Consider the following 27,453-nt stretch of genomic DNA (forward strand, 5'->3'; position numbering starts at 1 on the left):
AATTATTTAATGCAGTGTCACATAAATTACATCATAACACAGTATTCCAACAGGGACATTACAATTAAACGAATATAAAGCTCTCATTAAGATACTAGTATACTACTCAGCTGAGCTTAAAATTTATAATTAAAAACTATATTAACAGATCTTATTCTTTTTGTTATAAAGAACTATCACAACTTTACTCTGACCAAGGTTACATCTCAAAACATTTTAAATATCAAATCAGTTCAAGATGGTCCGTGCGGTTAGCCTAGTGGCTATGCACTTCGCAACCATATGCCTGGGGAAGGAGTGTCCTAGGTTCGATTCCCGTTGGTGACGTGAGGAGCTGAAGGATCTTCCTCAGCCATAGCCAAGTTAGCCAGTCTTGGGCGTGGAGAGCAGGGTTTTTTCCTCAGTTTATTCTGGGGTTTTTCATCCCGCAAAGCAGGCAAACTGGCCTTGAGAACTTAACACTACAGGCCATAGGATATACCGGGGCATAGAGCTGACCACCTTATCCTGTAAACGGATTGAGGTCCGATGATCAATGGACCCTTGACACCGCAAGGTAAAAGAGGGTATAAAGAAGATGAGATGAGATCAGTTCAAGATATTTAGAAAGAATACAACTCGTGAACCATCAGACATTCATTTGTAATTCTCTAAGCTCAGTCAATCAAAATTAGTTCTCGTAAGTTCGAGAGTTCTAAATTACAACAAATAGGCTTCTCAATATTCTCATTCAGTCAATGAACACCTAATTCAATAATATAGCATTTGTCACTTGAAGAGGGAAAAGTCTTAGCACATCACACATTAAATCTTGACTTGCTGAATACAGCAACTAGGAATAAATTACTTTTCGCAGAATTAATTTTTGTTACTTTTCACTAAGTATAGTAAAGGTAATCTTACCAGGATATAGCTTCATCACATCATAAGGAGATCGAACAACATCTTTAAAGTCCTTGCTGACTTTTACTTTGTAGTAACACAAACTTAAAAGAATCTTCTATTTCCACGATTGATTTATAGACTCGGGAGAATATAACCTTTATGCACTTGGTTTAAATTATCTACCCATATTTTCCTTTTCTTATATGTATTATCCTATGTACTGCACTACTCCACTGCTAGGTGTTAGGAAGTGTTAGTAGAAATCCAACTTCGAAAAAGGTAAGTCAAAATGCCAAGCAATTCCCTCTGCTTTCTATTCCATTTTTGGCATGTGAAAATTCCTCTTCAGTCTCTAGCTACCATTCTCTATACTCCCCCCACTCATTTTTTTTTTACTTTCGTTTTCGTGTCCACTTGTTCCTATTTCCCGCCAGTAACTGGTTCTCACCGGTTTAGCTCACATCGAACTTGCTTTTCCCTTGGTATATAGTAGTGCTAGGAAAAATTTGCATGATTTCTCACAACAACCAATCAAATGATTTCACATGGAATCTTCTGGATATATTAAAATTACATACATCATGGTTTCTTATATTATTATTAAAGGAATAAAGCAAATAAAATAAATGACACTTTAATACAGAGCCTTTTCATGTCTATGATATACCCTAAAATTACATAAATAAAAATTAACTAACAAAACTCAAAAGGAATTACATGAATAAAATTTTATAAGCAAGAGACCAACAAAATACATTTAAATATGTCCTGCTTATGATATGGTAGATCATGTTAATTATGAATGAAGTATTATTAATTATAAATATCTTTATTCACAATTTAACAAAGGCTTACTCTTTCTCAGAAAAATTTTTCTTTAAAGAAAAATTTTTCACACAGGTCACTCCTGCAGGGGATTCAGACTTTTTATTTTTTTTCCCTAGGTCTCAGATCATATCTCATTTGGATAAAACTTGTTTCCTTATTATGACTTGTGCATTTATTCTTGTCTACTTTTTCATTAGAATTCTTACTACCCTGATTATCAAAGTCATCATGTCTTCTATACCTGTAGTATGGGACTGTCTCCTGAGAATAAAATTCATGTTCTCCATTGCTATTATTGTGTTTTGGTTATTTTGTATTATTTGTGTTCTTTCTGTAATTACTTATTCTATGGTAATTCCTTCTTTTTCCCCATATTGTCTCCAGTGAATCCCCTAGGCAGACTAATAAGTCAGGTCTGTTCTTGAACAATTTTAATCGGTCCGAGTCAACAATTAGAGTTCTTTTTAGTCCCGTTGATTCTCTTATCCGGAAGTTGACAGGAGATGTCTTTTCAACAATTTCATAAGGTCCCGTCGCACATTTTCCGAACTTCCTTGCTTTCTTGTTACTAGGCTGTTGTCGTAAAAGTACTAAGTTTCCAGGTTTTAACTCCTTGTAAATTCTCAATTTATTTGCATAGGCTCTAGCCCTTTGTGAGCTGTTTTGACTGGCTTCCACTACTAGGTCATGTGCAACTTTGTTTTCAGCGATCATATTGTTAAGGTACTCATCAATGTCTGGAAATCCAGAGCTTGTATGTGAGTCCTTGAAATCAGTGGTTCAAAACTATATAATACCACAACAGGGGCTTCTTTTATAGCAGCATGCAGGGCTGTCCTACAGGCAAAAAGGGCATGTGAAAGGAAATTATCCAAATGAGACAAATGATTATCAGCAAGTTTGGATAGGGTTTGTTTCAGGGTATATTCATCCTCTCACACATTCCGTTTCCCTGGGGGTGATAGGGAGTAGTGAAACGCTTTCTTATTTTCAACAATTTACACAACTGAAACATGACTTCAGCTGTAAAGTTTAAGCCTTGATCAGTGAGGAGTGTTTGGGGGTTCCATATCTTGAAATGATCATCTTAAATAATTTGTTTGCCACTGTTTGTGCAGTTTGATCCTTCATAGCTGTGACTTCTGGAAAACTAGAAAACATATAACAACAAGTATATACTTGTTTCCTTTAGAACTAGTAGGGAGCGGACCATGAAAAGGGCGACTAGGGATAGGGAAAGGTTGAAGAGGAGCCTTTCCTCTGTAACGTGATTTTCTTTGACATAGATGGCATAAAGACACATAGCTCTCAACGTCTCATCTCATTCCTTTCCACACATATCTGTTTCTTATTCTCCCCCATGTCCGAAAGAAACCATGGTGTCCTGCTAGATCAGCATCATGAAAGGTAAACAATACCCAAGGAATCATGACAGTAGGGACTAGTATTTTGTCTTTCCAATTTCCGGTGATATCCTGTTTTGCTAACAGGAGGCCATCATTATCCAAGAATAAAGAATGCAGAATGGAGTGTTCCTCCAAGATTCTCTCCCCATTCTTGATTCGTTGATATATCCCCACTCCCATGTTGGGTCTTGTTTTTGTGCATCTATAATGGAGAATTTGCTCCAATTCTGAAGGTGTGGGGGTTTGCCCCTGTTTTCTTCTCCCTCATTTGCTTTAGCTATCAAGTTCATTATCTTTCTCTTTGCACTGGTGCTTTCATCTACTCTATCATCTGAGGCTCTGGATAGGTAGTCAGCAACTACATTAAGTTTTCTAGGAATATAGCATATCTGTACCTGGAATTCTTGTAATTCTAAGGCCCATCGAATAATCCTTTGGTTTTTATCCTTCATTGTGGATAAGAAAGTGAGGGGTTTATGGTCAGATCTTAAAAAAATTTTTGTCCTAGCAACATATATCTGAATTTCCTTAAAGCATGCACAATAACTAGTGTTTATTTTTCAATAACTGAATAATTTTTCTCTGATGCAGATAGTTTTCGACTCAAGAATGCAATGGGTTTAATTTCTCCTTCCTTCTTTTCTTCTATTACAGCTGCAATGGTGTCATTTGAGGGATTTATGGGCGGATTCCTGTTCCTTTCCCCAAAAGAACTTTTCCCCCTTTTTAGTTAATTTGATTATGGGTTCCATTATTTGAGAACAATTGGGAATGAATTTTCTATAGAAGTTTACCATTCCTAAGTACCTTCGTACTTGTCTCACAGAGGTGGGAATTTTCGCCCTTAGAATGGCAGAGATGTTTTCTTGAGTGGGGACTATTCCAGCTTCACTGACAACATGTCCTAGGTATTTAACTTTCTTCATGAAGAGTTTACATTTTGAGCACTTCAAAGATAGATGTGACAAGTTCAGTCTGTTTAATACATTATCTAAGATTTCTGTATGTGATGTTAGGTCTGGGGTGTAGATTAATAGGTCATCTTGGAAACATATGACTCCCTTTCCCAACATGTCTGAGAGTACAGTGTTCATCAGACACTGAAAACTCATAGCTGAGTTTCTGGCCCCTTGAGGAAGCTGACAGCATTGGTATTTTTGCCATCGAGTGGTGAAGGCAAAAAATTGTCTGTCCTCTTTTCTAAGAGGTATCTGAAAATAGCCAGAGTTCAGGTCCAATTTCGAAAAGTACCTTGCTCCTTCTAGACTAGTCAGAAGTTCTTCTATGTTACATAGAGGGAAATCAATGGGCTTTGTGACCTTATTAATCTCACGCAGATCTAATATAAATCTCAGATTTCCATCAGGCTTTTCCAACAACAAAAAGGGGCTATTCCATCTGGAATTAGACTTTTCTATGATCCCAGCTCTTTCATAATCATTTAGAAGGATTTGAAGTCTGTCTAGATATTTAAGGGGGGGGGGGTTGTACTGCTTAGTGTACACAGGCGATTCTGCAGTGATTTGAATGGAATGTTCTACCTTGTCTGTACAGGATAACTAGCTAATATCTTCAGTGAATGTTTGGAGATACTTTTGGAAAATCAGTAGAATGAATTTCCGTATTTCTACTCTATCGGTCTTTGACTCTGACAAATTGATAGCTTCGTGCAACAATTTCTTTTTCTCATCGCTCAATCTGTCTTCAAAGTTCAAGATTTCAATCTCCATCCTGTTACATTCTCTCCTTTTATTCCCTTTATCGTACATTGATTGATAACTCATGCCACACAAGAAAGTGGTTCTGGAGGCAAAATCACACACGAATTCATTTTTCTCCAGGATCCTAGTATGATCTGGTTATTCGTGTCAGCAATTTCTGGAAGGATAATGAGTTCATGTGAGAACTCCACTGGAAAACAAGGTATGGAAAATTTAGTAGTTATTTTTCTTGTGGCAATCAGTTCAACTTTAGCAATTCCAGTGATTTTTACTGGTTTCTGAATTAGGGTGATGTTATCAGAAAAGTCATCAACAATCCCACATAGTTTTAAAACCGAATAAGAAACTCAAAGATTGGAATCAGAAAGTTTCTTGCCGAATATAGTAACTCGTTCGCAGAGTATATAAGTTCTTTTTGCTATACACTTTGGTATTAGGTCTAGCTACTCACTGATGAAGCTTCAAAAAAAGGCTGAAACCGGTCTGGGTAGTGACCTCCCTCCATAATGTAATAACAGCATACATTTCCTAGGAAATGTGTTTTTACATTATGGAAAATACCTAAGAATAGCGATCTGAACTTTCCCCACCTTTGCAACGAGTCATCCGGTATTGTACTACGTACTAGGGTCACTTGCATTAGCTCACGCTAAGTGTTCGCTGATACTTTATAGTTTACTATATTCGGCAAGAAACTCTCTGATTCCGATCTTTGAGTTTCTTATTCGGTTTTAAAACTATGTGGGATTTAATATCCCCTTAATTTAAGTAATATTTTCATTGCCAAAATGAAGCTTATTAGCTCTTTATACTTATGTCATCAACAAGTTTATTCACCATGGAGTTAGGAATAACTGATATGGGAGCACCAGTATCTAGAAGAATATTGCATGGAATCTTCCCAATTAGGCCCTGCACAAGACATAAGGGTAATCTACCATTCTCTTCCACCATTGTCACGTTTTGCATTCTATGGGAATCATAGTCTAGTGAATCTGGTTTGTCATTTGAGATGGTAGAGACACCTGTATTAACTTCCTCATTCTTATTTCCCATTTTTTTTACAGTTTGAAAAGTATTCAAGAATTGGTAAGGGTGGAAGCTGATCATTACAGTCCTGCATAAGTGATTGTTTCATGGAGCATATTTGTTCCATTTCTTCTAGTATTTTCTCTGTTTCCTTGGCCACACTATAGCATCCTTCTAGACTGACAGCTTTTTTTTTTTTTTTTTGTAAATGACTTCTCTTAATTTTTCATGTAATCCCAGTCTAAATTGTTGGAAAGTAACCCACTCTAGGTGAGGTTTTTTTACAGGGGATATTCTCATAGATTTAGCAATGTTCACCAATCTATAGAAATAGCTAGTCACATCTTCTGTGTCATTTTGCTTGTATTCATGGAGCTCTATAAGGGTTTGACAGTAGCACTTAGTATAGGAGAATTTAGAGATTAGTTTGTCTTTAAATTTTTTGTACTCTAATCTTTCTTTCAGTATGGGAGATGAGTACAAAAATGTTTTTGCTTTACTATTTTTACTAGACTTATTTGTGCCTATGGTCCCACAGAAGGTTCTACTAAGGTAGAAGTGGAGGAATTTTTTGAGGCTTTAGAGAAAACCACTAACATAATGAAAAAAGAAAAGTTGGTCCTTGTTGGGGATCTAAATAGCAGAGTAAGAAATGATTGCAGACATACAAAAATATTTTGGAAAAATTTGGAGAAAAGAGCAAAGCTAATAATAATGGCAAATATTGGATTTCTGCTCAGGACATGGACTTATTATTACTAACACCATGTTCCAACATTAAAATGTGCACAAATTCACATGGGGAGAAGAGGCAAGGAATACGAAAAGTTTCATTGACTATGTTATGTGGCATATCTAATGTGGCAAAGTGTAAGGTTATGCACTTTGGGGTGAAAAGAATAGCAGCAGTATATCGCATTGGTGGAACCGTACTCCAGGAGATTGATGAGGCCAGGGATTTGGGAGTGCTGGTGGATAGGGAGTTGAAGTTTAGGGGGCACATCGCAAAAGTAACTAAAACAGCTCACCAAATCACTTGGCTTATGAAAAATACTTTAACATGCAGAGTGAAACAAGTTGTTGTTCCTCTGTATCGAGCCTTGATAAGACCCCATCTGGACTTCTGTGCCCAGTTATATGGGCACCAGGGTTTCTTTGTGATGGGAGGAAGTGGAGAGGGTCCAGAGACGAGTGACCAAGATGATAGCAGGTCTGTGGAATGAACCTTATGAGAATAGGTTGAGGATTTGTGGGTTGCAGAAATTGGACGATAGGCAAAGGAGGGGTGATATGATTGAGACATTAAAATTACTGAAGGGTTTTTATAAGATTGATCCAGAAGATATTTTTGAAAATATGACTGGTGGTGGTGGGACTAGGGGCCATGCATGGAAGCTGGGCAAGAGTGTGGTTGACAAGGGTGTTAGAGCTAGGTTTTTTACTTGGAGAGTGGTGAATGAGTGGAATAAGCTGCCAGAGTCTGTTGTGGGTGCTACGACCATGAATGAGTTCAAGGCAAGATATGATAGATACTGTGTGAATGTTGAATAGTTGTTCCAGACATGAGGTTAGGGCCTCCCTCGATGAGTCTGTCGACTCCTTGGAGTTTCCCGGAACAACAATAATAATAATAATAATAATGTTGTTGATAGTGATGTTTTCTCCCTGGTGCAGTAAACCAGAGTGTACAGAGGATTTGAAAGTGGAAGTGATCACCATTTAGTCTTGAGCAGGATAAAACTGAATTTCATATTGCAAAGAATAACATGTAAGAAAGTTATAAAGCGAATAAAAGTTGAGCAGCTCTCAGATGTGAACTGTAGACTAAAATATTCATGACTTATTTTTCACGGTATTAACAACACCACAAACACTTTTATCAACAAGGATGTTTTATTAACGCTAATATTTCGCTGATTTTCAACTCAGCATCATCAGAGCACAACACACATGTAAACGCGACAGTGAGCGAGTGAAACAATATAATTGCAAAAGACAAAAGATCTAGAGTCCTATTTTTGGCGCCCTCTAATGGAAAAAAAAAAAAAAAAGCAGCAGCAGTTATCCAGGAGTTTTTCTTAGGATAACCGTCTCCCAAATTTTTGGCAAATTAATGCAACCATATTTGTTAAGGTTGGGAGAATTCTTCAAAGCCATTGCTGACTCAAAAAATAATCTTTCAGATCTATAACGACTCCTAAATAGCACATTCGTTTTCCTCCATCTAATCCTGTGTGAAGGAGTGTCCAAAGCGTGGTCTGCCAGTCCCGACTTGCCATAGTAATAGTAGCGAATGTATCTTTCATGTTCTTCCAGGCGGATGTTCACTGATCTTCCTGTTTGCCCATAATAGGCCAAGTCACAGTCACATGGAACTTCATAGACTCCTGGGTGTGCTAAAGGGTGAAGTTTATCCTTTGGCGAGCGGATCAGAGTTGCCAGCTTGACATGAGGTTTGAAGGTGGTGCGAAGGCCATGTTTCAACAATACTTTGGCTATCTTTTCCGATGTACCTCTGATATAGGGAATAGAAATGGTCATGTTGTATTCTTGTGTATTAGGGGCGGGCAGAGTAATGGGCCTATGTAGTATTTTATCTATTTTGTAGGGATTGTAGCCGTTGGCTAAGAACGTATGGCGCAGGTACTGGAGTTCAGTGGTCAGAGCTGTATCGTTAGAACAAATGGCTCTGGCTCTGTGTGTAAGTGTTTTTAAAATGCCGTACTGTTGGACTGGATGATGATGTGATTGTTTATGTAGGTATCTTCCTGTGTGTGTAGGCTTCCTGTAAATAGAAAAAGATAGTGATCCATCTGAAAGGCGGGTGACTAATGTGTCAAGAAATGGTAAACAGTTATTTGATTCTTTTCTACTGTGAAGTGAATTTCGGGGTGTTGGCTGTTTAGGTAGGTCACAAAAGCATCCAAAGTGTCTTGTCCATGGGGCCAGATGGCAAACACATCATCTACATAGCGCAACCACACTTGTGGCTTGTATGTAGCTGTGGTAAGTACTTTGTTTTCAAAGTGTTCCATGTAAAAATTTGCTAACGGGGGAGAGAGGGGGGAACCCATAGCAGTACCATTAATCTGTTTGTAGAATCCCCCCCCCCCATGTAAAGTAACCTGCATTCATGGTAAATTGAAATAATTCAAAAATATCTGGGGGAAATTTAGACTTGATTAAATCAAGAGTATCTACAGGGTGTTCGGGATAAATTTGACAGTTTCGTAAGGAAAAAGAAAATCTTCTTTGTATCTATTAAATTTAATGAATTGACAAAAAAACATTACAGGCAGAGTTAATTACAATACTATCAACAAGATTTACTCAAAATAACCACCATTAGCATCGATCACAGCTTCAATTCTGCTTCAGAACCTCGAACAAGCTGATGCTACAGTCTCCCTGGGAAGGGCCGCAAAAACTGTTTTAATTTTATCCATTAACTGGGCTTTTGTATTACTGGAAGTGCGATTGGTGTCTTTTTCAACTGCGCCCCATACAAAATAATCCATGGGGTTAAGGTCTGGGGAGTTTGGAGGCCAAACATTTGGACTGGTGAAGTCGTAGAAATTTTCAGACAACCATTTTTGACTTTTCCCAGAGGTGTGGCAAGGGGCCGAATCCTGCTGCCATACATACGGCCTACCATTGGCTACCCTTGTTATCCAGGGCTTGACTACAGTTAGCAACTCCACGAACAAAGCCCGAATTCCAATGCCAGGGTTCTTCAACACCTGTTCCTGCAGATTTGCGAGGAATTCTGCTGTACGAACGCAATCAGATCGTCTGCTAGGGATCTTTCTTCTTGCTACATCCTCGTAGTCACCATTGCAAGTCTCTAGTTCATGCCTGATTGTTTTTACTGTATTCAGGGAGCATTGGGCAGCAGTTGTAATATCCTTATTTTGATGGCGGGCACGAATCATCATGATACAAGTTATTCTCTTCCATGATTCAGGTGGGTTCCAGCTATCCATCCTTTCTGACATCTTGTACATGAATGAAGAAGGGTCCAAACTTTTAAATGAAGAGAAGTGTGTGTTAATACATGTAACTTACGGAAAAATATAATTAATTATAAATATGTCAAATTTATCCCGAACACCCTGTATAAGTGGTACATTGGTAAATAGGGAGGTGACATCGAAACTAACCATTATGTCTGAATTTTTTAGGATTAGATTTTTAACCAGTGTTTTGAAATGGATTGAATTTTTTACAAAAGTAGAGGAGTTATCAGTAAGAGGGGCAAGCGACTTAGCTAAATGCCGGGCCAGTTTATATGTGGGACTATCTATGCTATCAACTATGGGGCGTAGGGAAATATTAGTTTTGTGAATTTTTGGTAATCCATTCGCTACTATTACTATGGCAAGTCGGGACTGGCAGACCACGCTTTGGACACTCCTTCACACAGGATTAGATGGAGGAAAACGAATGTGCTATTTAGGAGTCGTTATAGATCTGAAAGATTATTTTTTGAGTCAGAAATGGCTTGGAAGAATACTCCCCTAACCTTAACAAATATGGTTGCATTAATTTGCTAAAAATTTGGGAGACGGTTATCCTAAGAAAAACTCCTGGATAACTGCTGCTGCTATTTTTTTTTTTTTTTTTCATTAGAGTGCGCCAAAAATAGGACTTTAGATCTTTTGTCTTTTGCAGTTATATTGTTTCACTCACTCACTGTCGCGTTTACATGTGTGTTGTGCTCTGATGATGCTGAGTTGAAAATCAGCGAAATATTAGCGTTAATAAAACATCCTTGTTGATAAAAGTGTTTGTGGTGTTGTTAATACCGTGAAAAATAAGTCATGAATAACCATCAACGCCTAAGCTTATCTGTTAGAGTAGACTAAAATAAGATTTTTATTATTATGATGATTTATTATTATTCCGGGCAACTCCAAGGAGTCGACAGACTCATCGAGGGAGGACCTGATATCATGTCAAGAACAACTATTCGACATTCACACAGTATCTATCATACCTCACCTTGAACTAATTCATGGTCATAGCACCCACAACAGACTCTGGCAGCTTATTCCACTCATTCACCACTCTCCAAGTAAAAAACCTAGCTCTAACACCCCTGCTAACCACATTCTTGCTCAGCTTCCATGTATGGCCCCTAGTTCTCCCACCACCAGTACTATTCTCAAAAATATCTTCTGGATTAATCTTAGAGAAACCCTTCGGTAATTTGAATGTCTCAATCATATTACCCCGTCATTCGTCTCTGGATCCTCTCCACCTCCTCCCTATCAAGAAGAAACCCTGGCGCCCATATCTGGGCACAGTAGTCTAGATGTGGTCCTATCAAGGCTCGATACAGAGGAACAATAACTTGTTTGTCTCTGCTTGTTAAAGTATATTTCAGAAGCGAAGTGATTTGATGAGCTGATTTAGCCACTTTTGCAATGTGTCCCCTAAACTTCAATTCCCTATCCACCAACGCTCCCAAATCCCTGGCCTCATCAATCTCCTGGAGTACGGTTCCACCAGCTGCTAATCTTTTCACCCCAAAATGCATAACCTTACACTTTGCCACATTAAATTGACATCCATTTTCCCTAGCCGAGTCCTCCAAGCTATCCAAATCATCCTGCAAAATTTTGACATCCTGTGCACTCACAATTGCTCTACCCAACTTTGCATCAGCAAACAAGTGAACACTTCCTCTGAGATCCTTTCCTATATCATTGATGAACAAATTGAAAAGTAGTGGTCCAAGAACAGAACCCTTCAGCACACCACTAGTCACAAGCCATCTTTTGCACTCGACTCCTGAATAAACCACTCTCTGGTATCTCTCCATCAACCACCCTCCTATCCAACCCTGTATCCATACCCATCTGCTCCAGTTTACTGATTAGAGTTCCACATGGTATCCTGTCAAAGGCCTTGGCAAGGTCCTGTAGAATCACTGTAAACCCATTACCCTTATCCAGTTCAGCCGTCACTGTGTTATAAAGCGTGAGCAAGTTACTGAGGCATGATCAACCCTTCACAAAATCATGTTGTCCCCCATACAATATCCCATTTTCATCTATCCAATCCTGTATTCTTTTCTTGACTAATTTCTCCAAGACCTTCACAACAATTTCTGATATGCTAATCGATCAGTAATTTACCACAGCAGTCTTGGAACCTCCTTTATGCAGTGGAACTATTTTCCCCTCTTTCCTCTTCCTCGGGACTAACCCAGACCCAAGACTCAAACAAATTGGTCAAGGGTACTGACAATTCTTTAGCCGCTTCATGTACGATACGAGCTGGTATACCATCCAATCCCACAGATGTATTGACATTGAGGTTTTGCAATAGACTACTCACCTCCACTTCATTCACCACAATTCCCATATAATCTATTGGTTCATTCATTTCTGCAATGTCACCACCTGGATGATATATTCTTGCAAAGTGCTCGCTCAATAACTCAACTATATCAACTGATTCGTTTACCTCCCTACCATCGGCATTCTTTAAAATCATTCTGCCATATACATTTTTTCTTTTACTTCCAACATATCAAAAAAATTGTTTAGGATTCTCTTTAGCCTGCATGGCCAATGTTCTTTTGTAATCCTTTTTTGCTTTTCTTACCACACTTTTTACCCTTCTGACCTGCACTGTATACCGTTCATGTGCCTGCCGGGTCACCTTTCTCCTTAAATTCCCTTCATAGTTGTTTCTTTTTTTGCAGCCCAAGCTTAATGGTGTTATTCATTCATTTAACCCCTACTTGATTTATTATTCGGACTCTAGGTATACAGTCAGCCATTACTTCATGCAAACACTTCTTAAGTGCCTCCCATGCACTATCAACTTCTAGCCCTTGCAGTTGTACATGCCATGGCACTGAACCAATCAAACTCCTAAGCTTGTCATACTTACCAGCCCAATAATTCCACATGTACCCTGTCTTAATTGTAAATTCCACACCTTTAGCCACCTCCCAAGTCAAGACCCTATGATCACTCTCACCAATTGGTGGCAATGTGGTCATATTAGTTACAGCCAAATCCTCAGATGCAGTTACTAGGTCAAGCACTCTCTGACCCCTAGTATTTTCCATTACATGCTGTCGCAGATAGTTATCCCTTAATAACTGCATAAAATCCAATTCATTCCTCCCGTATGTCCTCTCCTCACTTAAATCAGTGCTACCATAGTTGAAATCTCCCATAATAATTACCCTCCTTCCACTCATTTCTTCTATTTGCTTGTGCATACTGTCTCCTCCATCTTTTCCATCACCTGGTCTATAGCAGCACCCAATTGTATATTTTGTTCTGCTAGCCACAATCTCACACCAAATGGCCTCTAATGTGCTCTTTTCTGTATCCTGCAATTCAACTTCTATTCTCCTTGGCTGCAGCTCATCAGCTATCATCAACAATACTCCTCTCCCCATTTTATTCTCCCTGTCATTCCTGAACACACTATACCCATCACATTCAATCCCACTAGCTATATCATCTGCAGTCTGCCATGTTTCACTAATGCCAATAACCGGTGGTCTGGAAGTGCCAACCAAGGCCAAACATTCTTCCTTCTTGTTCCTAATACTCCTAGCATTAGTGTACATGAATTGCAGACCCCTGTTAGCCCCATCCCTACGTTGATGCCTTATACTAACTATCCCATTCTGATTTGTTGTCCTTATTCGCTTGGGTATATTATACTCATTCATACACTCAAGTGCCTCCCTAAGGTCTGCATATCTACTCCCCCCCCCCCTTAATAAATCTAGTTTTCCAGATTCTGCACATCCACTTCATTCAACAACACTTTTTCAAGTCTCCTTACACCAAATTCATTCAAATGCAAACCATCCATCTTATATAGATCCTTTCGCCCATCGAACTCACTCCACATGTCCACAAATTCCACACCACTTGTCATGCATAACCCATGCATAAAGTCATTTGCAATTATGGCCCTCCTTCTAAACGCTTCACTGTCATACCGCAGCAAAAGACTAATCATCCTAACTCTCTCACTCTTTTCTTTTGCTACCTCAAACAATTCATTCAGGTCCTCTATCATTTACATTTTATCTCCTTTCAAATCATTCGTACCTGCCACAACTATCATTTCTTTCACCCTTTCCTTTTGCTCTCTAATAGACTCACTTACTTCCTTGATGGTCGCACCAGGTTGGTACGATTTTGTCAAATCCTCTACTAGCACACCTCATACTAACAAATCTCCATACAGCACTCGCTCCTTCATTTTGTTTATGTTCACAATCATACTCTTATTTTTCCTATCGTACTTTTTATTATTGACTGGTACACTCGATAGACATTTGTGCATACGCTCTAGCTGCCTCTTTGCTCTATGTATCGCACCGCTCAACAACGTGATCTCACTCATTGCATCTATCTCATCTTTTTTATTATCTGTTAAGCCATTAATTTGCTCTGTATTAATACCATCATTCACACTTTCTACATTCACGCCCTCACAGTTCTCTAGTACAACCTCGCAATTTCTTATCATATCGCTATTTTCTTCATTCCTTCATTCTGAAATTTGACAAAAATATCACACTCACTACCTGAAATACACTTTAATTCCCCATTTCCTTACATTTTCTACACACATTCACTCCATTATCATCATCTAACCATACTCCAGCCGCTCTCTGCAAAGCGTACATTTCGCAAATAGTACACTGGATAATCTCCTTTATATTACAGTTATTGAACAAAGATGGCAAACCATTATTACTAGCCACCATTTTCCTTCTTACGGGAGCCATGTGCTCGCTTCTATCGTATTTTATCAAATTAATAATTGAAACACCAAAAACACACAAACAGACACACTAAGATACGCAAAGCAAACAAAACTACGTAATATTCATGCAAAATTGTCAATGATAACTTAAAATACCACTTATCTTATCAGGAGCTCTCAACAAACACTACAGACCACGAATCCCTCTAATAGTCAACTCCTTATTGAAGAAAAAATGAAAGAGTTTGAGAACAGTAACCAAACCTTGGAGATTCAGTGGCAAGGCCTAAAGAAAACATTGATTGATTCAGCCAGAGAGCATGGGGTGAGGTTGTCTGGAAGGATAGAAAAATCAGAACTCCATGGTGGACACAGGAAGTTAAAGAGGCAGTGAAGGAAAAGAAGAAAGCATATCAAAAGTTCCTGGCAAATAAGTTAGCTTGTTCTCAGAGACAAATGTAAGAAAGCTAAACACTGTATAAAACTACCTAAACATGGGAAGACTTTGGTAAGAACATAGAAAATAAATATCAAGAAGGTGAATAAGATATTCTGAAGGTTGTTGAAGAAGCTCAGAAATGGAGGAAAGAGTACTGTAAAAGGAATTAGAGATGATAAAGGTGACATGGAAACTGGAGAAAAACATGTTGCACAGTGGTAAAAAACACCGACCAGGCTTGCAGTCAGGAATACATATCCATATTTGAAGTGGCATGTGGAAAATGTCAACATTCCACCCATAACAGAAAAAGAAATTAAAACTGCTATCAATGAAATGAAATGAAATGCAATAAGTGTCCAGGACCAGATGAAGTGCCCACAGAGCTTTTCAAATATGGGTTGGACATATTACCATATTACCATTATTACTTAAACTGTACAATAGCATCATGAAGGATGAGATTTATCCTATTCAGTGGCTGAAATCCAAAATAACTCTTTAAAAAAAAAAAAAAAAAAAAAGGCATAAAATCAGAAATAAACAACTGCAGGCCTATCCTCAAAAGAATTTGTAACCATCTGACCTCTTAAAAACCATATGAACAAGCAGGTTTCAGGAAAAATTTTTCTACAATAGATGATCTCATCATCATCAAATTTCTGGTATGTACCCTCAAGGGGTGTACAGGATATAATAGTACTACATGAAAAATTTACATCATTACTAACTTCCAATCTACAATTTTCCTCCAAATCAGTCTGTTACCTGTCAAGACTCCAACATTATCAGATCTTATATTTCTATCTTCTAAGGCACTTTTTTACCGTATCAATCCACCTATATCTTGGTCTTCCTCTGGGTCTTTTTATGCCAACCTGAAGGAGAACACTTGTTTTGCTAATCTTTTCTCTCCCATTCTGTTTAAGTGACCACACCACCTGAGATTAGTTCTGCTAACACATTCCTGGATGCTGACAATGTCAAGTTCTTTCCTAATATCCTCGTTTTTAATATGATATTGCCATTGATGCCACTTTCCTTCATAATGTGATCCATATAGATAATGACTAACAGTGGGGATAATGTACATCCTTGTCTGACACCAGATTTAATATTAAACCACCTTCCTGTACTCTCCTCAATTCTAACTACTGACTTACAACTCAAATAAAGACTAAGTACTGCTTGGTATTATGCCTCATTGACACTATATAACTGTAGCATTTTGAATAGTTTCTCTCTTGGCACCTTGTCATATGCCTTTTTCAGATCTACAAAACTTAAATACAGATCTTTGTTATATTCCCATGATTTCTCAATTTGTTCTTCACCAAGCTTCTCTTCCACAATCCTTCTCAACCGTTTCTCAAGTATACTTGAGAAACAGTTGAGAAGATCTTACCAGGAACACTCAGGAGAGAAATACCTCTGTAATTCTCACATTCAGTTTTATTTCCCTTTTTATATATGGGCACTATGAGAGCTCTACTCCAATCATCTGGAATTTGTCCCTCTGTCCAGGCCTTCTGAACTATGCAGTGCAGCCACTGTAAGACTTGTATACCTCCATACTTGAACATTTCTGATCAAATATCATCTATTCCTGCTGCCATTCCACATTTCAGGCTTTTGATGGCTTTTTCTACTCTCGTGTTTGCTGAGTTTGGTCCAATTATACAGCTTGTATATCCAATTATACAGCTTCTATTCCTTGGATATTTCACTTGTATTAAATTTTCTCAAATTGTTTCCGATTTCTCTTTTGACAAATTTGTCAAATTCTGCAAATTTAATCTTATCTCTCAATGAATGTAATCTGTTTTTCTTTAGTAATTCTCTTTCATCTATTAGTATCTTAGTGTTTTGAGAGATCTTATCATTCTTCCTGCGACCAGAGTTATTTAGAGGTTTAACTGAAGACTGATAATAGTTTATAGAGTTGGAAAGATCTGTGTCAGATTTTGAGAAGCAATCACTTGTCAAATTTTCTTTGTATTTTTCTTTTTGTTGGTCTATTACATTAACATTTAGCTCATTTGGTTTGATACACTTGATCCTGTTTTTCTGTTTTGATAATGAGATCATTCCTCTCACCATTCTATGATCTGTACTAAATCTAAAATTATTCAGCATCTGTACAGAGGTAAATAGGCTTGTATTTAGGCAGAGAATGAAGTCAGTCTCCCTCTTGCTATTATCATCAGGAGAAATGTTTAATTTGTTCATAAATGATATAGGAAATAATCTGAGAGGAACAGTTCATTTGTTTGCGGATGATGCGAAGTTGGGTAGGGCAATAGTGAATGCAGATGACGTCAAAATTTTGCAGGATGATTTGGATAGATTGGAGGTCTGGGCTAAGGAGAATGGATGTCAGTTTAATGTGGCAAAATGTAAGGTTATGCACTTTGGGGTGAAAAGATTGGCGGCAGATTACTGCATTGGTGGAACCCTGCTCCAGGAAATTGATGAGGCACGAGATTTAGGAGTGTTGGTAGATAAGGAATTGAAATTTAGGGGACACATTGCAAAAGTGACCAAAACAGCTCATCAAATCACTTGGTTGCTGAGGAATACGTTGACAAGCAGAGACAAGCAGGTTATTGTTCCTCTCTATCGAGCCTTGATAAGACCCCATCTGGACTACTGTGCTCAGATTTGGTCACCTAGGTTTCTTCTTGATGGGGAGGAGGTGGAGAGGATCCAGAGGCGAGTGACCAAGATGATAGCAGGTCTGTGGAATGAACCGTATGAGAACAGGTTGAGGATTTGTGGGTTGCAAATATTGGTTGATAGGCGGAGGAGGGGAGATATGATTGAGACATTCAAATTACTGAAGGGTTTCTATAAAATTAATTCAGAAGATATTTTTGAGAACAGGGCTGGTTGTGGGAGGACTAGGGGACATCCATGGAAACTGGGCAAAAGTGTGGTTGGTAAAGGTGTTAGAGCTGGGTTCTTTACTTTTAGAGTAGTGAATGAGTGGAATGCGCTCCCTGAGTCTGTAGTGGATGCTGTGACAGTGAATGAGTTTAAGGCGAGGTATGATAGATACTGTATGAATGTCAAATAGTTGTGATGAATATGATTTGGGGCCTCCCTCGATGAGTCTAATGACTCCCTGGAGTTGCCCGTAATAATAGTAATAATAATAAAAATATGAGTCCACCATCTGTTAAACCTTTTTTGAATACTGAATTCATCATTGTTAGATTATGACTTGCTGCTAAGTTAAATAATAATTCTCCCAGTGCATTTCTAGAACCATAATCATATGGTTCCAGCACATTGTCTTATTGTGATGTCCTTAATTCTATTGTGGCATTGAAGTCTCCCATGACTATTAACTGTTGTGTTTTCTCTTTGAAAATTATACTTGATAGATGATTATAGACCTCTTCTATTTCTTCCAAACTATGGCTTGAGGTAAGGTCACATACCTGAATAATCACAATCTCTTTGTTTATGAGTTTCATTTTTAGGCTTGCAATCCTTTCCATGATCTGGAGCATAGTGACATATGGATGTGAGTCCTGGACGATCAATAAGGAGATGAGTGACTGACTGAATGTATTTGAAATGTGGTGCTTGAGAAAAATTGATCATATCAGCTGGACTGAAAAAGTGAGCAATGAAGAGGTTCTTAAAAGATTCAAAGTGAAAAGAGACTATATGGCTAGTATCCAAAGAAAAAAATAGCATTTGCAGGACATGGACATTTGATGAGGGGTTCTTCTGGAGAGCTTCCCAGAATAGTATTACAGGGGATGGTGGAGGGAAAGAGAGGAAGACCCCGACTGCAATGGAAAACAGCATCAAAGATTCGACGGGCAAGAGATAGAGAGGCATGGAAGCAGACTATTCATTAGCTGCAGCCCTCTTAAAGAGGAAGCCACAGGATTAGATTAGATTAGGTTCAAGTTTTTAGCAGAAAAAAAACTGTTTGTGGATTATATGTCCTGGGTTTTTAGTCCTGCAAGGAAGAGCATACTTCGATGGTTCAACCCTATCCATCATCAGGGGATACAAATAGCTACTAATGCTTTTTTGCATATCGCCCATTCAGTCTTTATGTTGACGCAAATGAACCTGCTCTATTGATTAAACAAAAACATTTGTCTCTTCTTTTCTGTGTGTTGAGAGCTCAATATCACATAAGTCAGATTGCAGGTGATCACTTGTGTGTTAAAGAGTTTATACAAGCTATTCGTATGATTGTTGACAACATTACCTGCACCAAATATTACAGCATTCCTCCATGTCAGGTTTGCATTCCATCCTGCAACCTCTCACTGTGCCGACTAAGGAAGTTTCATACTCCATCAACCATCTACATGCAGTTATTTAATGCACACTGTGCAGTATGCTCTGATTTCCTTCCTATCTATACTGATGCTTTAAGATCTGAGACCTCTGTTGGTTTTGTTGCTCTGTTTCCTGACATTACTGCATCCCACCAGATCCTACATAATTACAGTAGTTATACAGCAGAGTTGCATACCATTCAGCTTATGCATATAAAAGAAAAATCTTATCAAAAGTGTGTAATTTATACAGGCTCACTGAGTTTTTTTATAGTCCATCACACTCCGTGTATAATCCTCAACTGATGTTTTGTGAGGTTTTTACACTGTTGTGTTGTACAAAATGAAGACCCTTAATTTTGATGTTCAATTGTGCTGGATTCCCAGCCATATTAGAATTGAAGGAAATGAGATTGTAAGATGTAACTGTTAGGTCAGTTCATACTTTTTCCACATACTATTTGATGGTCTCTTATACAGACTAGAAACAGCTTATAAAATCAAAACTAATTATCCAATGGCAGTCTTCATCACAGGAAGTACTGTCAAACAAATTGTATGAGATTAAGCCTGAAATTAAGCATTAGCAGTCTAGTCAATCCTCTCTTCTGAGAGGAAGTTGTTCTTGCTAGGCTTTACATTGGTCACCATCATCCTGCACGTTCTTACTTACCGAGGGCTGGTGATCCACCTATGTGTGAAAAATGCAACATGCATCTCATCATTTATCATATTCTGGTGGAATGTCAGCACTTCGCATGAGAGAGGAATGAAATTTTTACTAATTTATCTGAACCATATACACTCAGCAAATCTTATCAGACTTGCACAAATTGCATGGTGTTTTTAACTTTTTACAAAGAAATAATTTATATAAACACATTTGATTATGAATTCTATTTTATGCAGATACTGCACTGCTTAATTTATAATTGTTTTAAAAATTTTGCTTTTTGTACAGAACAGATTTACTAATTTATCACTTTATTACTATTTATTATTATCTTTCTTTGGTGCACTATGCCCTTTTCTGTTTTTGTGCCAATAAATCAATCAATCGGTCATGTACACAAGCAAATTAAAAACAAACTGAAAATGAAAGGCATCCTATATGGGCACTGGTTGGCAGTCTTAGTTGTTGGGCAATAAGAGCAAGAATTAGTTTCCTATGTCATAGGGCATTTCATACAAATTTATTTATTCAGGCTACATTAGTTTGTATGATCTGCTGCTGATACAAAATAAGTCTCATGTTTGTACTTATTGCAGTGAAACACGGCAGATTTTATTTGATTCTGTGCATATGTCTATGGCACATTCTCCTAGACCTGACTCACCGTAATTATGATAATGGATAATGAAGTACTTCCCCCTTAAAAGGAGCTTTATAAAATTCCTTGCACCTAAAAGTTGGCCTATTATGGACAGAGATAGACTGGAGGATCTGTCTCTGTCCATAATATGATCTGAGGATTCTGTTTGGAAGAACATAAAACACATCTCTCACGAGAGGTATGGACATTCAGGACTAGTCACAAGTGACATCCATGTCATATTTGTCACCCACAAAATCAAATGACAAAAAGACATCAAGCATCATTTCATTACAGCAAACATAAAGGTGAGGGTTTTGTTGCTTTTAGATTCTGCAGCTTCTCTTTAAGATAACCTAAATACTCACGTGTAAAATTTCCAAGATATGAGAGACTGTGTAATTCTTAGCCCTCTAGTTCGATCAAGGGTTCATATTAGTGTCCCTATAAACAGTGTCTTTCCTAGGTCTGCAAGCTTTAAATCTAATCATTTCCACTTCATTTTGTGTTTCTTGTACCGCATTACAGTTTTATATTGTATTATTGATGATGGCTCTGTGACAGAGTAAAATTATGGTTTAATTAAGAATAAAATGTTTCATTTATTTCCTTGTTGTCCTCATTCCATTATACTATCAGCATAAAAATATAATGCTAATATAATACAAAAGGAAAGGTGCCATCTTTTTACTCTATGTGCAAAATATCTCAACACAGATTTCCATTATCCTTAAAATAAGAGATAATGGTGCATTTGCAACCATAACAAAAATCTCATTCCTCCTAAGATCAAGACCTGACATTCCCTGTCAGAAGTCTAGTTTATGCAACTGTGGGAGTGCTGAAAGGCCATATGGTATCAGGCTACTCCTTAGAAGTTGGACAAGTAGTCCTGAAGTAATAGAACAGACAGAAAAAAACTGCAATTCTTCAGAGATATTCATTTCGGACATTCATCATATTTGATGGAAGATTCACAGAATTTGAAATCCTGACTATTCTATCTAGTTGAAATATAAAAGATCATTCTGTAGGAAATTTCAGATAAGCATCCCTTATAATACATTACTGTCAATGGTAGCTCAGATTTCCGGAAAAGATGTAATGTGAACATAGATTATCCCGCTATTACATTTGTTACTGGTTAGTATATATATTTTCTCAGGAATCTCTGATATTGGCTTTTTGCAGACTCGGATTTATCAAGAGATGGATAATTTAAAAACATTTATTGTAGAGCCTTGTTATAGATAGTGAGTATTGTAACTTGTTATACTTAGTGTAATAGCAAAAAATCGCAGAATGTTTATTAATCCCAGTTTTATCATATTTAATTCCTTAAGACTGACTACCTTAGAATTATTGTTACTGTTTATATATGTTATATCATATCCATACAGGTAACTTTTTGGTGCGAACCCCATCAGATGAAAATGCTCGTGCAGAATTGTTACGGGATGTTGAACCAGTTGATTACACAGAAGAAAGAATCAATCATTCCTTTGATGATATTAATGGAACTGAAATGAGTCCCATTCCTGGTAGTAACAGTGAGATGGCTTATGCTGAAGGAGAAAGCTACCACAGATCTTGGAACAGAATTGGACGACCGCCAAAAGGAATTTTTGATGATGTATAACAGCTTCATTTATTATTTTTGGTGCCTATTCTGATCACTGTTAATGGGAATTTAAGATTTCAGATTCTTGTGTTAACCCAAGATTTTATTGCTTATTCTATTTTATTTCAATAAGTAAACTTACAGGGAAATGATATTTTATATTGCTCATTGAAATTTTCTGACTTTTTTTGAAAATGCTATTTTATTTAGGTTAAAAGAATATTTGAGCTGTATGGAATATAAAATTTTAGGGAAGAACAGGTTGATAAAGAAGTTGTATAGGTTGTGCCAGTATCTCTAACTCAGATCAACATGACTTTAACCACCCAAACGGCCATAAAATATATCAAAAATATATGCTTCATATCTATATTATTTCTATAATATTATATCCAAAATATTTGGATATATTGAAATCAATATATCCAAAGGTTATATTGATTTCAATAGAGACTTTACATCCATATAATTATGGATGTATATACAAGCCCAGGCCATGATGGTTAAATTGCATCAGAAGATTGAAGGTTAAACGTTTTATTTGTTTTTTCTTTTCTGATCATAAAGTTTTAAAGTATTCATCTAGTATTATTGCATTTATGCAACATTCTATTTCTATGTAATTATTGTTTGAGAGTCAATATAAATAATCATAAATAATATTTAACCATAATAGAATGTAATTGCAGTTAAAATTAAATTAAATGCATGCTAAACACTGCAAGAAATGCATCCACAAGAAATTTACTGAGTAAATTTAACAAATACAGATAATGATTATTATAATCTTTATCTGTATTTGTTTTATTTAGAACTGAGAATCAGAGGCATATCATTTTTTTTTATTCTTTTAATGAAACTGAAATAATTTAAAAATAAAAAATATCCAGAGTAGTGCATGTATAATATTTAGGTATCATAATGTGTTGAGCAGTTTTTTAATCAGAGTCATTTAAAATTAGCTTTCTCATTATAATTACATGGTTTGTTTTTCCTAAATAAAAAAATAATAATAATAATTGTTCATTTCTGCATATAAATGGAGAAACTGGTTCAATTTGAAGGCACAGAGATTATTATAATCATTACTAAGGTGTTTTGTCTGTCTTACATAATAAGGAAAAGAAACATAACTTATAGTTCAATTTAAGTTTATATTATAAAGTAGATTCTGAAACGGTTTCCTTGTGACTGTCTGAACTATTATAGAGAAATAATTTCCATATTTGTGTTATGGGAGACTGTTTTAAAATATTAATGATATATTTAAAATGTGATAATTATAGTCCATATTTTTTTAAACTACATTAATTTTTACATTAATTTTTCTATAAGGTTTCTCATTTTCATGTTTTTCTGTTTTCTATTAGGCTGATATTTCATGAATTTTAATATGTGAAACTAATTTTTGGCTTAAAATGGAAGTTGCTGTCATACACATTGATTCCTGAGTTTTTGTCTCTTGTTTCTGAATCTCAAAGATGATTCAGAATAACTTGGATTAATGGATAAAGATAGCATTAAAATGTTGAATCATATATAGTACTTAACATAATAGATAATTCACCAAGAGAATTGTGAAGAATAGAATGTTTAATTATAACACATGGAAGTATGATACCGAAAAAAAGTGCAGACCTCTTGTGTAAGTCCAATTATGAACTGCAATCTGTTTTGACTATTGAATTGATCGCTGGTAGTTGTTATAATCATATCTTTGAAATAAAGGAAAATGAAATCTGTACCTAAAGAAAACTTTTTATCGCTACCATTATAAGCAAAGGTGATATAAACTGAAAATTATGTCTTTGAGTTGATTAGTCAATCATATAAGTAAAGAAACTTACATTATTAATCATCTCTAGCCATTCTGTGCCACAAATTTGTTAGAAAGTTTCTTAGAAGTGCCACCCCCCCCCCCCCCGTATAACTGTTAGCCTACATTGGGAATTCATCGTGAAATTTGATCCTAGCAGTAATTATATAATAAAAGTGTATTTGCAAAGGCATATTTTTAAGTTCCTGGCATTCTAAAGGACTTTCAATATTATCAAAAACCATTGTCAGTGGTTTCAGATTTGGCCAGAAAGCACTTTCTAAATGTTTTAGATGCTTTTACCATTGAAGCCAGTAGTAACAAGGAACACTTTATAAGCACATCTTGTCTGTCCAAAATATCTTAAATCACTTGATAGGTTTGCTAAATATGATATAAAGCAGTTCTTTACTAAAATATATTTCCTGGATTTAATTTTGCTCTAGGTTGAACAATTTGCTCTATTTTAAATAGAACTCCAATTTATTAGACATAAAGTTCAACTATTGTTCTGGTTCTATCTTTTCTGACATTATGCCTGGAATAAAATATGTAACATGGAGTAAGTAGATACACATTTCAGTAAGCTGTGTGAAATTTTGTATGTTTAAACTACAAATTTTGTTTATTGTATATGATATTTGTATAGTTATGTTCAAATGTTATAAGTGAAAATTTCTAGTTATGAGATCAGTGAGTTACAGAAAACAGCAGCTTAATCTGTTGTACTTTTAAACTATAATAGAAGTTTGCTTTTAACAAGATTTCTGAGAAGTTTAGCATTCCAACTTAATTCCAAAGTAATAAATGTGAGCAGGTGTGAAAACTAGTTATTTAATTTATAATTTATTTTTGGTTTGCTGTTGCAATAAAGCAACTAACAACTTCTCAATGGATTGGGCTAGTATTTAAAACGTTATCGTAGACTATCATAATTGAATGAATGCACTGTTATTTTATCTTCTGTTTCTGATCATTTTGAAATATTTATTGGATGGCTTCAGTGGTTAAGAGCAAATTGAAATTTCCTTTTCTGCAACTAATGCCCAAATAGAAAGTTGATAATGGGGATTGAAACAGTAGAAACAAATGGACCTTAGCATTTCATTGGAATTATATAGAAAAAGTGATAGGAACTGAATAATAATAATCACTTTTTTTTTTTTACTGTTGTATTTTATTTCCATAATCGTGTATGTATGTACCAAAATGAAATTCTGCTTGTTTATCCAAACTAACTTATGGCCAAATTTACTTCTGCCAATTATTGAAGGTTCCTGTCAGTTTCACTTGAATTCAGCACAATCTTCATGTAAGTAGACCTAAACCCTATGAGTCTCATTATTAAGTGTTAATTAATTTATTTAAGTATCATGCATACAGCACATGTGTATTTTTTTGTTTTTTGTGTCGGTGTATTTTTGATGTTTAACCGCATTCATTCATGTGCCATAAAAAAGGTTTGAGAAATAAGATAGAGTTGAGATGTTCTTTATTCTAGTCATTTTTTTTTACCATTTAGTTATTGCAAATTTGCTTTCCCAAGGAAAAAAACAAAGTGCAAATTCCCCATAGCATATTAAATAATAGGATTCTTACTTAGAATTTTTTTTTCCTGTATGAAAAATGAAGAAACCTATTATTAATATTAGAAACCTAGTATAAATGAAGAAATCAAGGAAAATGAAAATTTAAAATATTTTTGGAAACACAAAGTGCACATCACAGTTACATCACAAATTGGAATTTCATTTGGTTTACCATTTCCTTGTAAATAGTAATGATAATCATAATGAGTTGCAAAAGTATATTAATGGCTTTCTATATTTTCTTAAATATTGTTTTTGAAATATATATTATTCATTATCACATCTTGCCTTTTGTTTTAGGCTCAATGCTCTGTCATGGCCAAGTAACTTGGCTTCCTAGAAACCTTGATACTGTTTATGATAGGGCATTTAATCCTGTCTGCTATGGCTGTAGATTGTGTGCATGTTTTTCTGGCTGGTTTGTTTGCAGGATGAAAAACCTGAGTTTCTCAGAGGAAAAACCCTGCCACCTCTGTAGATTTATGTTTTGCTTCATATTGCATTTATAACAATGGGAAAAAATCCTTTTAAGATTAATAACTTTTTAAAACTCAACTAGTCATGTTCAAGTTTGCTGGCTTCAGCTACTTCCTTAAATCTTTTCCCATTTCAGTATTTTGTTTACTGCAGAATAAATTGTGTGCTCTTGACTGGTAGTATATTTCTGAAAGTTCTGTGTTTTAATATAGGAATTTTAAGTAGTTACGTGCTTTTCATCCAACTGTTGCAGAACTACAGTCAGAATATAATCTACTACAGTCAGACTGACTGTAGTAGATTATATTCTGCAAACATGCATATAATTGGCCTTCTGTGTGTGTGTGAGAGAGAGAGAGAGGTCCTAACAAATCAACAAGTATGAGTGACCTCAGTGTCATTACAAATTATGATATACCAGAATAGCAACTTGATTTTTCCAAGCCTATGTAACGAACATTGTTATCGACAGACAAAAAAAAAAGTAGTGTTGTTTTAATTACTGTTATTAGTCTTAACTCTGATATCATTGTATAATGGCAAAATGTTGGAGTTAAGATAATAAAGTGATCTTAGTAATTCTTAAATGTTTTCATTTCTAAGTTTCAATAATATATCTAAAAACTAATCAATGATCAAGATCCAAAGAAAAGTTTATATCGTGAAGATCATCTCAGGATTTTAGCGATTTTACAAATTAAAAATGAATTATTTCTTTTTGTTTAGTGCAGTTTATTTTGTATTTAATTGTTTAGTTATCTTATTTTTCAATATTTTTATGTGAATTTTATATCTCTGAAAGTCATAATTGCCTTAAATTTAAATCGTTGAATTTTATTTAGGCTTAAGCATTTTATGATAATCAGTACATTTATTTATCCTGGATGATATATATTAGGTATGCCTGCAACTATGAAGGGGCCTAGTGTTGCATTTCAGAATTATTTAAAATTAAAGCACAAGATGTGATTAAAAAATAAATTCATTATCATGATGCCATCAGATCTCTTCTGTGTCAACTTGAGTTTTTGAGGGGGAAAAAATGAAAGCTGCAGTGTACAAATTTGGGGCATGTTAATTGTTCAGAACAACAAATATTGTTTTTTTTTTGGTCAAATATTTTATAGCATAGCAAAGCAGAGTGTTGAGAAACCAATCTTTAGTATCCCACTTAAGTAATTTTCACCTTGTTGACTATCTAATTCATTTCACAAATAGTGATGCTTCTGTTTTTAGTAAGTTTCTTTTCCTTTATCCACACCACATTT

The 27,453-nt window shown here is 36.0% G+C and overlaps 1 protein-coding gene across 1 annotated transcript in view; it reads left to right on the plus strand.

Annotated features, from left to right (window-relative positions):
• Window positions 1-22,687, plus strand: part of LOC150095239 (G protein-coupled receptor-associated protein LMBRD2) — a 218,087-nt gene extending 195,400 nt beyond the window's left edge. Inside the window, exon 15 of the mRNA XM_090410332.1 lies at window positions 22,083-22,687. Coding sequence (XP_090266458.1) covers window positions 22,083-22,321 — 239 coding nt within the window. The 3' untranslated portion in view covers window positions 22,322-22,687. The remainder of the gene's footprint in view (window positions 1-22,082) is intronic.
• The last annotated feature ends 4,766 nt before the right edge of the window (window positions 22,688-27,453 follow it).

Source organism: Typopeltis vanoorti, chromosome 20 (genome assembly GCF_054136105.1).
Source record: "Typopeltis vanoorti isolate ZY-2024b chromosome 20, IOZ_Tvanoo_1.0, whole genome shotgun sequence".
Lineage (NCBI taxonomy): Eukaryota > Metazoa > Arthropoda > Arachnida > Uropygi > Thelyphonidae > Typopeltis > Typopeltis vanoorti.